The sequence below is a fragment of the Poromitra crassiceps genome, assembly GCF_964638095.1.
Source record: "Poromitra crassiceps genome assembly, chromosome: 6".
In the NCBI taxonomy this organism is placed as follows: Eukaryota; Metazoa; Chordata; class Actinopteri; order Beryciformes; family Melamphaidae; genus Poromitra; species Poromitra crassiceps.
In genome coordinates this window covers 26239326-26255463 of record NC_139627.1, presented here as the reverse complement: position 1 = coordinate 26255463, position 16138 = coordinate 26239326, and the positions used below count along the sequence as shown (strand labels likewise).

Sequence of the window (16138 nt, the reverse complement as noted above, 5' to 3'; positions counted from 1 at the left end):
ATGATAGGGTGAGGATGAAATTGGAAAGAGCAGGGACCTAATTGCAAGTTGGTTAGTTATGTGTAAATTATTAGTTCTTCCTCAGGCACTCTGCAGCATGTAGTCATATTGAATATGCACTGGTGAGGTACAGCACTAATTATTCAAAAAAAAATCTGAAGAAAATATTGAGTATTTCCAGCTTCTTCTTCTTCTTCTTTTGTGCCATTGCCACATTCATTATTGAGGTACTTGTGGGTTGGGACCACAGGCAAGATTGGGTCTTCTTGACAGGATCTGGAAGCGGAAAAGGGTGGGAAAATGGGAGGGAGGCGGTTATCAAATTTGTAATAAAGAAATTGAGCCTATTATTGTTGATTCAGCCCCGCAGAAATTAGCGGAATCCATTCTTTTTGTTCCTGTCAACTTAACCTCCTCCTTCATATAAAAACTCCCCCACCCCCTGCAACACTCCCCCTACCTCCCTCTTTCCTCCCCAAACCCTTGCAGCACTTCACAATCATACTCCCTTTTGAAAGAACTGAGGGGGAAAAAGCCAGCCAGAGCCTCAATTACACAATGGCAGAAAAAGCTCCACACACTGACCCCCAGCCAGCTGCATTCAGTCTCTGCACATCTCTCTCCACAGGAATTCTAAAGGCCTTTTAGTCAGGCAGCCAGAGTGCAGCCAGCGGGAGAGAGTGCAGGAAGAGCGCCGCACACTCCGCCCGCCAAGGCCCAAGTCTTCACAGAGAGCTTAATCATGTGTGAAATGGAAACAGCAAACGGCCAGTGACACAGGCTCAACCCGCTCCAGGTTTCCCTCATCAGCTCGCAGCCTCCGTGCAGCGCGCCTCTAACAGGCAGGTGTTAATAAAAGGCATATAGGTCCCACAGGGGTCAAACACATACGCCTGCCACCATGAAACGCCGCTGGTGGGCCGGCTTCTTCTTATTGTTTGGTGAGGAAAGGGAATTTGGCGCATCAAATGGACAAAAGCAATGAAACATTGCTATTGTACGTATACAGCACTTGCAAAATGGATTCAAGTCTTTCTAACAATGCATACTGTAATACGCTCTGGGCTGGTGGCATGTACATGAATTAAGCATAAGACTCGGTCGCATTGGTTTGCTTTGGATGGATAGGAATCCTATCCATCCAGATCCAGATCCACATGCATCCTATGATAGGATCTGCATCTAGACAACCTGTCTGCTTGTGCTTTAACACTAGGTTGCAAACCACACATAAGCACATTTGTATTTCTGGGAGTGCATTATGTTGAACTTGGAATCCATCGGAGCGATATTGGAATTCTCACCCACAATGATTTTTTTTCTACATCTTGCACAGTAAGCAATGCATGGTAACTTTCCTATGCATTTGTCTGCTATAAACAACTTTGAAAGTCTACTGTCTCATCCATCTGGAACGGCCCTATTTTTTTTTTAACATTTGTCACTTTAAAGGTTCAAGAAAGTGATATGAATTTTTTGGTGCAATATAATATTTGAAGAGTGATTCTGAGATAGGTCATATTAACGAACCTAATGTCTGACTAAAGTCTATAATATGTTTCCATTTGTCAATAATGAATGTCCAATTGGATTTTTTGGCTCATATTTTACCACCCACATTTAATTTTGGACACTCCTGCTCTAGACTTGGACGAACTAAACTCTCTGATTTAAACGAGTCTGGACTTGAATAATTTGTTTCCCCACAAATTAATTACATTCACTCCAGGCTAAACCTCAACCTCCAAGAAGGCAGAAGGCTTGAGTTCAGTTTTATATCGGTTGGTTGATGACAGTGTAGGAGAACAGACTGTGGCAGTGATAACCACTTAGCACCAACAGAAGCAAAACATGCAAATGCAAATTATTCCAGGATTCTCAATTACAATTAGCCAGATAGAGCACAGTATGTGTATTTTCACAAGACACTCTCAAAATCCAAATTTTCCAGTTTGGTGCACACATTTTCAATATGAGTTTTAATACTGTCTGTGATTGTTTGGTTTGATCACAACCTATTTCCACTAAAGGAACAGAAAAAAACATGTACGTTCAAGTCAAATCCAGGATTTATTTGGAAACCACTGTACCTTGACCTTCATGAAAGCTGCCTAAATATAGTCTTTACAGATGTAGGCCTAAACACGGCTTTATGTATGCTTTTTATGGCACATCAGATTGCATCATATTAGATTGACTATCATGTGATAATCAGCTAACTGGATGATAACTGATTTGTCAGGCTGCCCTCTCCTCCAAAAACCATTAAAATATTTAAATTGACCACAGAGCGGATAAAAGCACTTCTTCTTCATGAGATTTCAGACCATCTCAGTAAGGAACAGACACTGGGGAGCTGTGGGAAAATGAGGTGCTGCTACGGAAATTAGAAATTAATTCAAAGTTCTTGCAAATTGCTAAATCTCAGGATGTGTAATTACCATGTAAATACTTACATGGTATTTACCTTGTTATTTCATGGGATGTTGTGGCTATAAAATAAACTACAAGTACCTATCTTTTTTTGTGTGTGTAAATGTATAGTGGTTGGGGCGATGCACGCATTCTGCATACCAATGTCGACATAAAGGTGTACTCAGGCGTGCGTGCACTGCAGGCAGCTCCACATGTCACACGGCAGACTCAGCCTGTGAGACAAGCACGCAAGCCCGCCCATCTGAAGCTTGGTGCAGTCTTGATAGGCACCATTCTTCACCATCTAACGAGGTATTCTATAGATTTCACTTGCCCACGTGTGTGCAACCTTTGACAAGTAATGTAGATCATTTTTATTCATTGCCTAAAATTGTTAGCAATTATGTGCGTAAGCGGCCACCTGCCTGGCCTGAATGGCTTCTGTCTGTGGAGCTGCTGGGGTGTGTGTGGGTGTGTGTGTGTGTGTGTGTGTGTGTGTGTGTGTGTGTGTGGGGAGGGGGGGGGGGGGGGGTGTTAGGGGGGTGGGGGGTGATTGTTACTCAGAGGGAAAGCAGCCAGGCACAGGGCCTCTGCAGCAGGTGAAATGGCCCCCCTCGTTAGTGTAATGAGTGGTCAGAGCCTTGGTGTGTCGGGGCCTGAAATTGGGCATGTCGCCTCCAAGTAAAAGGCCAGATTACCTCGCGTGCTGGCCCATTCTGCATTGGGGTCACCCTCTCTGTGTCCTGAACACTGATATTGCATGTCACAATGTCCCATCATTGGCGTCTGCTACATCCCAACCCTGCTCCGGTGACGGAACGGCAACGTGACACAGTTGCAACCAAATCATCGCCAACGTTGCCTGCTCAGCCTCATTACCTTAACAATACGACCATGTGAATGTGTTTTGCATCCAATAACATTTTGATACGATATTCACCTTATGTAGAAGAGACAGTCTGGCTTGAGAAACCTAGTCTGACTCATATGTGAGTCAAACTAGGTTTGACCAGGTGAGTCAGACTAGTTTGAGCAGGTAAAACACCCGGCATTTTGAACAGGAATTCGTGGCACAATGGGTCAAGTGGGTGGGGCTGGTTGTGGATGTTTTTTTTTAAAAATCTTGCCATGTATTTTGCCCTGTGCCTCACTGAATATAACCCATGAACGCTCTGTCAAAGAATATCCAAACATTTACTGTAGTCATAGCAAGATATAGGCACGTGTGTCACCTATTGTATGGCCCTGCACAATTTCCCCAGCTGCTGGGTGTATAGGCACGAGCGAGAGCTGTGCTGTGATTTGAGTATTACTTTAGATGAAAAGAGCCGTGCGGAAACACTTTCATTAGCCCAGAGCTGTGACCCAGGGTTAGTCGCTGAATAAGTAACTCTATTAATGATTTCTACAGCAGAAAACCTCTGACCCCTGATCACTTTCAATCTCAGAAGAGAAAAAAACATGGGGCAGGGGGAGGGGGGCGAGACCTATTGGAGGGAGATAAAAATATATATATATATATATATATATATTTCTCCTTGGCCATGTGTGTGGGAGGGTTATTATTTGTGCCTTGCTGTGAGGGGGGTGACCGACGGGAATGCTGAGGCAATGACTCACATAGTCAGGTTTGAGTTTCTTGTCACCGCCTCTAATGGCCATCTTCTCCAGCTTGTCGATAATGGGTCCGATCATCTCCTCATCCTTCAGCCTCAGCTCCTCGTGGATGATCTCCATATCCCTCACCGGGTCCACCGTCCCCTCCACATGGATGATATCTTCATCCTCAAAGGCACCTGCAGCAACAGCACGCACAAACACAGCCAAAACACCCACAGCGTCAAGACAATAATGTCCTAAGTAGTATTTTTTCAGGAACACAACACACCCTTTCATATTCGGTGCATGCACATGTGTACGTACACACACCGCAAAAATAATCAATGACCATTGACTTTTTTTAGATCAAATGTAGAACAGTGATTAGAGGTAGCCAACAATAATGACTTTTTACAGAGAATATTGGAAAAATAAACACATCCACTTGAAAAAGCACAGCGGGAGACACTGGAAAGTCATAACAAATACAATAAACATACAGTATTCATGAATCTATTTGATCTTTCTATTCAACATGCAAGTGGAAGAAACAAAGCTTAAATTCCTCTAACCAATGTGGATATTAGTCCTTTAAATGGAAAAGCGCACTTCCTTGTCCATTTTTGCATGGCTCAAGGCATTTTTGCTCCATTATTATTCATTATTCACATATTTCCCCAACTCTGTCTAAAATAATTTAGCCGTTCATCAACACTAAAGTTACAAACATGGAAATAAAATCAAAAACACTATAAGTGTGAAGTAACAAAAAAGATGGAAATATAAGAGAATAAGGACAATCTTCTCCTAATCAATTGCTTCATTGCAATGGCTGTGCTGTGATTAGATAATGAGGCACTAAAGCAGACCATTTAGCTAGCAGCAGCTCTTTGCCTCCTTCTGATTCTCCGGCAGGGCTCAGAGTTGGGGGTGGGGGCGGGGGTGGGGGTGGGTTTGGGGCGGCGTGCATCTGTCACATAAGAGTGACAGCCTTTAACATTACCAGTGGCAATTGCAGTGGACCACTCTAGATCTAGAATGTTATTCCAATATGTCCTTCAGCCCATTTGCAATTTGTTTGCAGGTTTGATATTAACAATATTCTGGCAAAGGTGGGATCAAAACACTACATTCACTGTATGATTATCTATCTATCTATCTATCTATCTATCTATCTATCTATCTATCTATCTATCTATCTATCTATCTATCTCTATAAAAGGGAGCAAGTGGGCAATCTCTGTCTGTTGTCTGTTTAAATTTTTGTCCCACTGATGATGTCATAGGCATTGTGACACCACTGATGATGTCATAGGCATTGTAACATCCCTGATGATGTCATGGGCATTGTGAACCCATCAGTGATTCATAAGAGCAATTGTGATGTCATCAGTGATGCGAAGTTGTGACATCATCAGTGCTGTCATAAGAGCAAGTGAGACCGCACAGCAGGCGAGCCTATAGGAATTTTATATAAAAGGGAGCAATTGACCAAAATCATCTTATGAAATGACTGAAGATGTCATAGGCACTGATGATGTCAGAGGCATTGTGACATCATCAGTGATGTCACTCAAGCATTGTAGTTTTTGGTTACACTTGTGCAATTGTGATATCACTGATGATGTCATATACATTGTGACATCATTGTGATGTCATCAGTGAGTGATGACATCATGATGCAAAGTTGAACAATTGCGCATTGCTGCGCATGCCAATAGAGCAGGCAAGGCCACGCAGCAGCCAAGCTGTTATGCGAGCTGTAGGAATCGAGCATGCATAGCGCGCGACATGCCTAACAGTAGATTTGGAATACTTGTATATAAAAGCACACCTCACTCCTCTCATACGTTATGCTGTTCTTTTTTTCACGCGTTTCACAAAAAGGAAGTGGATGTCAGGTGAATGACAAGTGGGCTTTAAATATTGCTGTGTTGATGAATGCTGTTTGGCATCTGGATGTTGGAGCCACTAAATGTTATCAACAATCCATGTTCAAGTGTTGACACCACTGTGGAAAGGATCTGTTGACAGGTGAGGAGCCCTGTGAGAAAATAACGTCATCGCACCGATCCATACCAACTTATCACGGAGCTGTCACGCTCTCTCAACAAGTTCTAACTGTGATTCATGCTAAAAATATTGATGATTCATGAGACTGTGTGCACTTGTCACGATGCGTAACAGCACACCTGAGATTCACGGAAGTCTTTTGCGGATCTGCATCCTATACAGAGCTGTCATTCTGTCTGAGGAGAATTTGGAAGGATTTTGCATGGTCTGAGCAGCAAAGCCACCCACCAGTAATCAGATCAACATCCTGGTTGTCTATACAGTATATCATTGCCAGATATTTCCCGTAATAAGAAACAGTTCTGCTGCTGGGATAAACACTTCCAGGATTTCTAAATTGTTAGGGACAATAAATTGGTAGCTAAGAACCAGTTTAAATCACTAATGATCTCCCACATGCACATACCATCATATAATGGATGTTGTACTGGATTAAGAAGGGATACTGTAAGCACCCGTGTTTCCAAAGTAAATGCAGTTCAATCAAATGGAACTACACGCCTTGCCTATAATCTTGCATAACTCATCAATTCACATCTAAATATGAGAGCTAAACATCGGCAACAAATTGACAGACACCCGAAATCAAACTTTACAATACTTCCCCATGACTCATGCAAGGCAACAGCAGCTGTACACTTCTGTGCAAGCTGTCCTCCTGTGAGTTGTCCACAAGGTGCAATGAACTTATCCAATTACTCTTTGCTTAATCAGGCTGTTTTGGTTCCTCTCCTCTTCCAGAGGTACTCCACAGTATAAACAGTTCACTCACGCCACACAGAAAGCGGCTAATCAGTGGAATTATTGTTTTGCTGCTCCAATTTACCAGCTCCCTGTTCACACTGATTGGAATGAAAATTTGCTATTGTGTCTGCCTGAACTCAGAAAATATAATACAATGTAAATCATTCTGTTATAGCTGCAAGAATATACATATTAAAAATGGTTATGATGTACAGTTTTGCACTATATATATATATATGTGTCTATATATATTTCAATCATGAGAGACCAGAGGGTAGAGTTAACAAGCAAGCTTTATTCAAGTATGGCATGGCGATAAGATCTATGGCATGAAACGGCATGGCAACTAATTCTGATGGCATGTAAATTATGTCATATATATACAGATATACCGTATGTATATATATGTATAAATATATGTATGTGTGTGTGTATGTGTGTATGTATGTATGTATGTATGTATGTATGTATGTATGTATGTATGCATGCATGTATGTATGTATGTATGTATGTATGTATGTATGTATATATATATAATTATATAATTATTATTATTTTTTACTGCAAGTAAGTAATCAACAGTATCTCTTCTATATTCCCAATAAATGCTGATACAACAAGAGCTGGAGCAGCTGATCTCCAGCCATTTAGTCATCTACTGACACTCTCCTCTGACTACTATATATTCCAAAGTAATTTGGTTTAATTAATTTCGCCTAATTTAACATTCACATCTACTTCACCACAGCCCCATTCACGCTTTAGAGGTGGGGTACAAATGCACGGGGAGAAAAAAAGAGGGGGGAAATCTGAGGGGGGAATCTCCTCAATTAGTCCTTTAACGACTTGGTCTGGGCATGGCTCTGTGAAGACAGCATGGCTCTGTGAAGACAGCTCTTATGAGACTGCGGCGCCACACAAAGCCGCATGCAAGACAGTAAAAAAAGAGAAAAGAGGCTGGAAAGCTCTAGTTTCAGGAGTCAAGTCTATCTCACAATTAAAATTTTACTACTTCATTTCAAATACTGTATGTTTGGACGAGACCGTTAACAGGTGTGCCTTTACTGACAGAACAAAAGGCTGAGTGGCTTTCAATGGCCTGAGCAGAGGTCAGGCTAAGCTGTCTCAACAGCCTGCAGCTCCCCGTCCCCTCTGAAAATATAACTCGCTGGATCCACCACTTATGAATGAAAAACATGTTGATAAACAATAAAATTTTAAATGAAATATATTTTGACCTTGTTAATATTTTCTCTGTATTCTTTTTTTATCAACATCCCCCCCAGATTTTTCTCCCATTTTCTCTCCAATTGTACTGGCCAATTCTCCCTGCTGTCCCGGTCGTTGCTCCACCCCCTCTGCCGATCTGGGAAGAACCGTATACTAGCACATGCCGCCTCTGGTACATGTTACAATCACCTGACAGCGAGGAGTTTCACCAGCAGGACGTAGCGTGTGGGAGGATCACGCTATTCCCCCAGTTCCCCTCCCTCCAAACAGGCGCCCCGACCGACCAGAGGAGGCACTAGTGCAGCGATCAGGACTCATACCCCACTGGCTCTACACTACCCAGACACCCCAGTTCTTCTTTATTCTACTGTAAATCCCTCACCATGCTCATAATTACACTGCAACACAGATAAGAGCATTTAACAAAACATACTAACACACTACTTTTTCCACTGGCTAAATTCAGCTGGCTCAGGTGGGCTTATATCATTATCATATCATATATCATCAGGTACACAGACAAGAGAGTCATCTGAGGCAAGTCGAGATCAATACTGATCAAGCTGCTTCCTCAGATGTTGCTACCTAGAACGATGTGGTCAACATAATTCAGTTAAATTACAGTATTCATTGGCTGCCAACTTCCTGTGCATGTTTTCACATGCAAGATGGGTAAGAGCACATCTGAAGGACTTGCATTCCTCTCGCTGCTTTTAAAATGTTCATGCAAACTTAGTACCGCAATTCTCCTGGTATTCAGAGCAGTAAAAGCTATTTTATGAGTCTGTCAGGAAAAGCACATTATGGACGTCTTCCCGGCATAACAACACTGGCAACGCTGACAAGAGTATTTATGTTTATGCAGGAAATATCTTCTTGACATTCATTTTAGGATATGTGAAATTGACAGCAGTTTGCAGTAGGCTGCCTCTCCGTTAACAGTTTGTAGCACATTCAGTGTTGTTTCTCTTCTCTCCGTATTTCAATTATAGCAAATACATTGGCTGCTAAAAAGCAGTTTGACATGTGAAAAGGATACTCATGTTTTCTGCATGATCCCATCTTTCAAAATAGATTATAATAATTAAGAATCTATTTTTCAAGAGGGACCTGGCCAAGAAAGCAGCACAAAGAGACCGTAGAACATTTCACTCAGACAAAAATAATAAATAATTATATATATATATATATATATATATATATATATATATAAAGGTCCTTTATGATGACCCCACCTGGGCCGTAGGCACTGAGGACATGGGAATGGTGACACAGCCTCAGCACCCACAGTGTCCCAGGCAGGAATCGAACCCAGGAACTACCAGACTAGCCTGATCTATATGCAGCTGAAAAATGAAGGTACTGTGGAGGCTCCGGTTTTCTCCAGCTCTGACAGAAAACAACAGTGTTGCTTCCGTTATCATTAGCTTAACCTCACTCGTTTCATTTATTTTGTCAGACCGGTGCGGATGAGAGTGGCTTGATTGAAAGGAATCGTCATATGCACACCACTGTTGTCCCACATCTTTCAGAGAACAAACCTTTTTAGATCCTTAACTACTATCGTGCTGCTGATTGCACAGGCACCAGCAATTTCCTAACCAGCCGCCACCTGAACAATGATGTGTTCAGCTTTCAGGCCCTCCAGCCTTTCAAAGGTGAATCATTTCACAGTTTGGAACGAGATCTCCATAGCAACTCCTCTTTGAGGGGTTTAGAATCACCATCCAATAATTCTATGATCATCGGGCCTAGCCATTCCCAATGGTTCTTTTCACAGCGGACAGGGAAGGGGGGCACGAGGAGGAAGCAGAAAGATTCAACTGTCTATTTCAAGCAATTCATCTTGCAGCCCCATTAGAATTCAAAATATTTCGACCTTCAATCACCGAGCATGGTATCTGGAGCTGTGGCGATCTCCAGTCAAGATGGGTAGACATTTTACTCTAATCACCCACAATGAGTGGAGGCTGACAAAAACTCTTCATTCTGGCTGGGTCAAAACGGTCATTTAAATGCTCTGACAGGACCTGGACATAGCCCACAAACATACAAGGAGCGGATTCAGCCTCCTACAGCAAAGCAACATGATCTGGATTTGTGCTGCATCTCAAGAACAGTGCATTAGTGGTTATAACAACAGCTATAAATGTAGAAGCACAGAGTACAGTAGACAGTATATAGCTCAAATGTATTGCCTTATGCCACATTGCCTTTTATCTTGTTGTCTGTGCTTGTGTCTTGTTGTTTATTTTAAATGCTGCCATTTTGGCTAAGTCTTGCTCGAAAAAGTGATCATTGATCTCAACTGACTACCTGGTAAAATAAAGGTAAAAGAACTACTGGTTGCCTTACATAGTAATTTAACTATTCAAATCAACAATAAAATGCATATTGTGTTGTAATTTCCTATAAAAACATGCACAATTTCACAACTGGGACAATATATTGTATAAATATTATTTTGATATAAAAATATACATTTGTGAAAGTAGTCCCAGATTTTATGAATGTAATGTATGTGAGATGTTTTGTTATCGTATGACAAAATGTTCTGTGAAGACATTGGTTTGAGCTAGTAATGTTTGGAGTATACGTGCTGTTCATCATTGGTGAGATGCGGCCCCAATCTAACTTCTGCTATTCGTTTCTGTGGTTTTTGGTTATTGATTGGTTATAGATCCCGTTTCACACAGTGATAAGGAGACAAATGTGTGACAGGAATGAGAAATGTGTGCTTTACATGTTGGATTAAACTCAAACGTGTTTCTCTGTTGTTGTTTTTTTTAACAATGAGGGTCTTGTAACTATAGCTTTCAAGCATTTTCGGCAAAATAGAATTTCCATTTTCAATATGTACTTTGTCGGAAATGATGAACCCAATTGATTCAGCAACTGAACTTCTAAGTCATTCACTCATTTCACTGTCACTGAATTGTTTAGACAGTCACACACATGGAAGTCACGTGGCAGGTTGAAGGACTTAGAATGTTAGACAGGTTTGAGGATTTGTGAGTTATAGTGAGTGACAAGGACCAACTCCTGGAGAGCAGCTATTGGCATCAGAAGTGAGTAAGTATGAGCAGAATGACAGAATGACCAAATACAATGCAATGTGCTTCCTGATTCAGCAACATGATAGCCAACTCATTGCCTCATTGGTTTAGTGAGTGATGATTCACATGGAAGTCACCCAGCATACTGGAGTTCTTCAGGTATTGAAATGTTTGAGAGGTGAGTGTGAATAAGAACAAGTCCTGCAGAGGCACATGCGTTCTTGTCTAATGTTGTTGTCATTGATTTAAATTTTGCCCACATCAGTGACCTTATAGAGTCCTTCAAAAAGAGTGACTTGAAAAGGAGTTGCACATCACCATTCAACAGCTAGATGTGACATCATGGAAACACCTCAGCAGAACATAAAAACATGAGCAAATCTGAGGAAAACAGAACAGACTGCATAAGACAGCACAGAGCACAGACAGCTTAAAACCACTAAATGTAAATCAGAAATGATTGATATACCATAATACTGCTTTTACAATACCGTACTCCTTTTCTTTCTTTTCAGTCTACTGTTATTTGCTTTTTGATTGGGAATGTATGTCTCATTATTACTTTGGTTTCTATTGTTAGTGTGCTATCCTCTTGTTGTGTGTTTGTTGTTGTTGTTGTTGTTGTTGTTGTTGTTGTTGTTGTTGTGTTGTATCTTTTTGTTAAATAAAACAAATGTTGATCACAAAAAAGATAATAGTGTTGAGAATGTCTGTCCATGTTTACATTCAGTGAGTTATTCCTGAAAGAGCCGAAACACAGAAAAAGATATGAGGACAGGACAGTGAGGCGTTCTCTTGTACAGATATTGCCTTGAAACAAACCATTGCCAGGAGAAAGGTATATAACCAGAAATCCCCAAACCTCCACACACTTTCTCACTTTATGAATGGATGAATTAATTCTGGGTATTCATGACATCTGAGCAAGCACTTCATAACAACTACTTTGCATTTATGAATACTGATTCAGCTTTCATACGGTGTTCATGTAATATTTATTTGTATTTATTCATGTGTGATGTACAACAGTCTGACAATTTATTCGGCAAATACTTTCAAATTCCCATTTCTAACTGAAAATCTCGTCTTGGAGTTAGCCATTAGTACTAGTGCTGACCATACAGGGTCGACAGAAGGCACTAGAGAGGCAGATACGTATTATACAGGATGCTAACACAAACACCTACTATTACTGTGTGGTTGTCCCATGATGTCACTCAATGCGCAACATAAGACAAACGATGCACATACAGGATATAGCAATGTAACATCTCCACTGCAACAAATTTCTTCAAAGCTACCACAGACTACATGACCGTTATTTCTGGACATAGGAATATATTCTCATTTTCACTGCAGGCATTAGAAGAGGTGTGAGAAGAGACTTACTTAACACATGGCCAGGAATGCAGGTGCTGAAGGCATCAAAACCAGAGCGAGAGAAGAGTGTACGCCAAGAATAACAGCTACTTTCCAGTCGGCTGACCACAGGCACAGCCAGTCCCTTAAGATTAAACGTGCTATACCACAGTATCTTAAGGCTGGATTCTTACAGTGTCCCGCAACCGTAAATAAGTCTTCCCTAGAAATGAACCAGAGGTTTCCTATGGTGATCGGGGACACTCCGTGAGCATTCATACATCTAATTGCTGGAAAGCAAGCGTCTGGGAATAGGGCCAGGTGAGCTGGCAGGGCTGCTCGCGGGGAACAGAAGAGTAGATGAAGTAGAACATGTCTGTGTCTTGTCTCAGGCAGTGAGGATCCAGCCGTGTTCCAGTGACTGGAGAAGCACTGCGAATGCTTAGCCCACAAACCATTCCCTTATGAGATCAGGCAACAGCAGGCATTCAATAGAATCAGCTTTCAGGAGGTCCATAATGCGCCGTAATAGTTTTTGGAAGGTTTTGTTGAAAGCAAATCTACTGTTTACACAGGCTTCTCAAAGCCATTAGGGGTTGAAAAGTATTCATACCATGCACACTGCTGGGGGAATTTAGCCACGAAGTCTGCTAGGCATGAAAGTCCACACATCAAGAAGAAAATCCAGTTAGACCACTGCCTACCATCAATACATACTGTAGGGAAAAAAGTTGAATCTTCTTTTAGAAATATCAACATTAGACACTTTGTGGGAACATTATTCCACCTGCATGGCTGCGTACAAGACCCCCCCTGGCCCCGAGCCCCCAACCCTCGGATTTGACTACTCCTAAACAAAGGGCTGTAACTCTTTATAGGGACTCAAACAATACGGAGTATTTTGCTTGAGTTCCAGCTCAATTGTGAATTAATCATTTTAGTTTAGGGGAGAAATTTGGGGATATAAGGTTTCACAAGCCTTCCACACACTCCCCCCCCCCAAAGACATTTAATCAGAATTAGGTCAACCACTCACCTGCTCAGTTTGTCAAAGACCCAAACACTAAGAATCACAAAACCGCATTGAGCTAGGCCACATTAGGCAGCCCTCTGTACGTTTTCAAACCCAGACACAAACATACTGCACCACTCCAGACACAAAAAAGTGTGATCCCCACAACCATATAATCAAGCAATAAAAGTAGTGCCTTGAACATTGCCGTTTGCCTGACACTAATTACAAAACCAAACCAGCTATGTTTAATGGTTAACTTGTGAAACATACCACATGGTCTCCAAGGGCTCCTCCAGAGGGAAAACAATGGAATGTCAAAACAGATAGTTGTAAACTTGCAAAAGAAGCTTTCCATCATCTTGTTTCCGATGGATGTGGATGTTTGTCTTTTTTGTACGAGCAGAGAACAAAAGAGTTGGTTTTGGGTGAGGATCTGGCATATATACATTTGGTCCATATAAAAAGAAGAAGTGGGTGTTGTATGCACAACATATTTTGAGGCAAAAATGCCCCAAGTCACTAGTGATGTTAACTGTCATTGACACATAAACTTTCATAGTAATTAATTGGGTTGGACGAAATTAACCTTTTTGGACTATAAACTTTCATTTTAAAAGTAAAAAAAATAATAGTGACAACAAAAGTGTCACTCCTTAAAGCTACCAACGAACCAATGCGTCTCATCTGACGTGTTGTCTCCTCTGTAAATTATTACTAGTCTGTCTTACAGTGGGTGGTCCAACAGTTGATCACAAACTACACAGAGCCCCCCAGGCAGTGCCACTAGCAGTCTGTTGAAAGGCTATTGGAAAATTTCATTGGAACAGAAATAATACACGTATACTGTCCACCAAAGCAATCCCTAGCAGAGACAACTTGGCAACAACATGGGAAAATGGTCTGTATTTTAACCCTTTCTATTTGGCCGCTCTTAGCCTGCCGCAAACGACTCACTAATCAGTGTTTCACACAATGGAGAAGTCAATAACAGCATACAATCCGTAAACAAATTGTGCTATTTTTAAAAGTGTCTCTGCCTCCATTTCACTAGCTGCAATTTAAATTATTCTACCGTGTAACACTTTAATTGTGCGAGACAAAGACAATGTCAGACGCACAAAAGAACTTGAGGCAGAGAGAGAACTACAAGTAATTTGAAGGCTGCCTTACTGAGTGAGAGGTACTTTGCTGAGCTAATCACATCTATATTCACAGAGTAACAAAGGGCAGTCTTTCTACAAGATAAACACTCTGTTTTATAGATATCTTATAAATGCACTGGGCATGACACTGAATTTATCCTTTCTAAACTGATTAGCAACCAAAACTTAAAAATCTGCCAGAAAAGGAGAGATTCTTCCTTAGAATGTGTCTATTAATAACCTACTTACCTCCATTGTGCCAAAACTTAATCAAACGTGACACTTGGAATCAAATTACAATAATATGTGGTGTCGCTTCTCAACAGACTAGTTATATTTCCAAACCTCAGAATATGCCACTGATTGTGTGAAGCCCAAACCAGGCGCAGACCCGTTCAGTCCCAATACAGGGAGCCTCCCATTAGGAATGTGAGGTTTGGTCTGCTTCATTATTCCTGACTGTTATGTTGATCTTGGCATCCCACCACACAAGAAGCCCTGCTAGGAAAACCATAGCACAACTAAGGCCTCTGCTTTCAAAAAGGCTGGCACGGGGTTATTGAGTAAGACCGACTGTTGACGATGCAATTGCTTTCGGTAGAATACAGAATATTAGATAAACCTGCAAATAAACTTTTTTTTTGATGGTTTGATATCCCTATGAGGGGAAGCAATCCCAAGCTGACCCGGATTCGAATCCGACCTGTGGTCCTTTGCCGCATGTCATCTGCTCTCTCTCTCCCCACCTTTCCTGTCTGCCTACTGTTCTATGTAATAAAGGCAAAATGCACCCCCCAAAAAAGACTGACTGTTGACGATGCAATTACTTTCGGTAGAATACAGAATATTAGATAAAACTGCCAATACTTTTTTTTTTTTTTTTGACGGTTTGATATCCCTATGAGGGGAAGCAATCCCAAAGCTGTTGGAGTGACTCACGTGTCATGTGGAAGATGCCGTCACATGCGCTGATATGGGACAGGAAGGCGTTTCCCAAGCCTTGGCCAGCATGAGCGCCTTTCACCAGGCCAGCAATGTCCACCACATTAAGGAATGCTGGGACTTTGCTGCAAAGCAGATAGTAGGAGGAGACCAGGGTCAGCCAGACATGACCAGTTCACAGATGTATCATGTTGATTCTATTTATTTATCAACAGAAAGGGAAACAATAACTCTCTGGAATGTTGAATACATTTCACTGTAATATATATATAAGCTGTAAGCTATATGCTGTATGGTTATACAGTATGACCTTACACTATATATAGTATATAAGGGCTGCATAATTGAGTGTTAGTGCGTTTTATCATGCTCTTTGAAAAGTGTGAGCTGAGTCCTTATGGGCCCCATTTCATATAGTGAAATGTCCTGTGCCATGTCTATACATGTCAATCCAAGAGGGACATCTCACGAGGGATTTACCAGCATAGCAGAGAAAGTCTGAATTGAACCGGCTTTAACTGCTTCCATAAAGATGCATGATAGGCAGGTATTGAGCGTTCCAA

The 16138-nt window shown here is 41.4% G+C and overlaps 1 protein-coding gene across 1 annotated transcript in view; it reads right to left on the bottom strand.

Moving 5' to 3' along the window:
• The window catches only part of LOC310778618 (obg-like ATPase 1), a 35611-nt gene extending 19940 nt beyond the window's left edge, over positions 1-15671 (bottom strand). Inside the window, exons 1-2 of the mRNA XM_083639102.1 lie at positions 15573-15671; positions 4036-4211 (exon numbers count right to left, since the gene is read on the bottom strand). Of these exons, the coding sequence (XP_083495228.1) occupies positions 4036-4211; positions 15573-15579 (183 nt within the window). The 5' untranslated portion in view covers positions 15580-15671. The remainder of the gene's footprint in view (positions 1-4035; positions 4212-15572) is intronic.
• Between the last annotated feature and the right edge of the window lie 467 nt (positions 15672-16138).